The following is a 2,210-nucleotide window of genomic DNA, read 5'->3' on the forward strand; positions in this document are numbered from 1 at the left end:
TCTCGTGCGATTTGGTGGTTTCGATGAAGACCATGTTGCATCTAACAGATGATTCCCTCACGCAGATGGATGGAGCGTACCATTCCTATCGTGCCAATGGACAGCTTCTGTGATCATAATCATTATAAGCTTCCACTCTAGGCAAAAGGTTACGCAGTCTGCCGCGAACGGAGAAGTCCCCGGTTCTATCCCCACCGGGGGTATTTGATTGTTCCCCATGGCAGCGACGGGGATCCCCTAAAAAATAGTTTAACCTCAACCACAGTCCAACCAGCTCGACCAGTGTGATGGAAAATATATGCACATGGTCAACTACATGTGTTGATAAAAATTGGAAATTCTGAGAAAAATTTCGGAATTTATGGTTGGTTTTTTGCACACTTTTATCCAAAATCGTGTGTGAATTTCCATAATGTGGTTGGTAAAAACTTACAAACTTCTGTCAGAAAACCACACATATTCCAACACTAAAGTCGATCGTCACAAAATCACAACTACTTCTAATCCGATACCCACCTGGAACGTATCTAGCGGTTGGCGCCCATACCCTGTGAGTAAACCATGGCCATACGCTCGTTCGCCGACCTGAATAATATTTTATATTTTATCGATACCGTAATTCCGTCACCTGGTGAGGAGCACGATTATATTCATTTAACTGTCCCGGAGGCGGGTGCATCGGACAACCTCACAAAACTACTTTCGTGAAAACCAACTCAGCAATATGACAACTCAACAAAATTGCTTCCACGAAAATAATGAAAAACCGTATTCGGGAATTTATTCGCTCTTCTCCCGAGAGGGGGCATCTTCCTCCTGATTCCTCCTGAGAATAATTTCGTGGCGAGCGACAAAATATCGATAACAACCAGTCTCACCGTCCACTGTAGATCCATCGTTGATAGCAGCATATTATGAACACTATGTCGTCACGAAATACCGAGAACTTGTGTATTTCCGGCATCCTGAAAATTGCGGTTATCCAACACTGTGTAGTATTAGAATATATGTTCGCTTTTTTCAGCTCAGGAGTGTGCGGATGCGAGCCGCTTTTAGTTAAGCTGTTGTGCGAGGGACATGTACGATGTTGGTCTCAGTTAGGATCTTCTTAAACTTAGTGCTCATGGAACAACCACCTTGATCGCTCATTATAACTCTAACCATAGAAGGTCACACACGAATTCGAATAGGAAAATGCACAGAAACCACCAAGAATCCACCAAAATTCTCATATTTTCATCAACACATGTAGTTGACCATGTGCATATTCTCCCACACTATGTATGCCAATGTGATATAAAGATTGTGTTCTTCCAATTCCTCATGAGTAAAAGCTCGTCGAAGCTCCAACGTAAGGTCACTTCAGATCGGCATCACTTCGATTCTGAATTTCCTCATACGTTTGCTAGTAGTAGACGTGCACTCATCACGCAATACAACCACACGATTTCCCATAAGGCTACATAGTTCAACAACGCAAAATTAGTAAGGAAAGTTGATTCCATACAGCTGAAAATATCCAACCAAGGATCGAACCCGCGCTCTACTAGAAAGACTTACCTTATCACCAGCGTGAATACATCATCTATGAACGTGTTGCACGCCTGATACGATAGCGCTCGCCATGGGAGATGCTCGACTGACTTTAGCCGATAGTTGAGGAAAACCTAAAAATTCAACTCCTCCCGATTTGCCCACACAAAACTAACCTGTGGCGTCATAACAACAAAGCCGAACACTTCGGAGCAAGCAGCCAGGCTCAAGATGACGAACGAGTACCTCAAATGAGTATCATAATAATAATCAACAACAACAACAAGGTCAACAACAACAAGGTCAACAACAACAACAACAACAACAAGGTCAACAACAACAACAACAACAAGGTCAACAATAACAACAAGGTCAACAACAACAACAAGGTCAACAACAACAACAAGGTCAACAACAACAACAAGGTCAACAACAACAACAAGGTCAACAACAACAAGGTCAACAACAACAACAAGGTCAACAACAACAACAAGGTCAACAACAACAACAAGGTCAACAACAACAACAAGGTCAACAACAACAAGGTCAACAACAACAACAACAAGGTCAACAACAACAACAACAACAAGGTCAACAACAACAACAACAAGGTCAACAACATCATCATATACGTGGAATTAATTTCGACTATTCCTTTACACTTATCGCTATATCGA

The 2,210-nt window shown here is 42.1% G+C and overlaps 2 protein-coding genes across 2 annotated transcripts; one reads left to right on the forward strand and one right to left on the reverse strand.

Moving 5' to 3' along the window:
- Positions 1–1,056: 1,056 nt before the first annotated feature.
- Positions 1,057–1,779, reverse strand: Pmar_PMAR008601 (hypothetical protein; the record flags this gene model as incomplete). Its single annotated transcript, XM_002775302.1, has 3 exons — positions 1,057–1,156; positions 1,561–1,667; positions 1,710–1,779. Coding segments are annotated over 3 exons (277 nt in total), but the record flags the coding sequence as incomplete, so codon positions are not given.
- Positions 1,780–1,784: 5 nt separating this feature from the next.
- Pmar_PMAR008602 (conserved hypothetical protein) lies at positions 1,785–2,165 on the forward strand (the record flags this gene model as incomplete). Its single annotated transcript, XM_002775303.1, has 1 exon — positions 1,785–2,165. A coding segment is annotated over one exon (381 nt), but the record flags the coding sequence as incomplete, so codon positions are not given.
- Between the last annotated feature and the right edge of the window lie 45 nt (positions 2,166–2,210).

This window comes from Perkinsus marinus (genome assembly GCF_000006405.1).
Source record: "Perkinsus marinus ATCC 50983 genomic scaffold scf_1104296956044, whole genome shotgun sequence".
Lineage (NCBI taxonomy): Eukaryota > Perkinsozoa > Perkinsida > Perkinsidae > Perkinsus > Perkinsus marinus.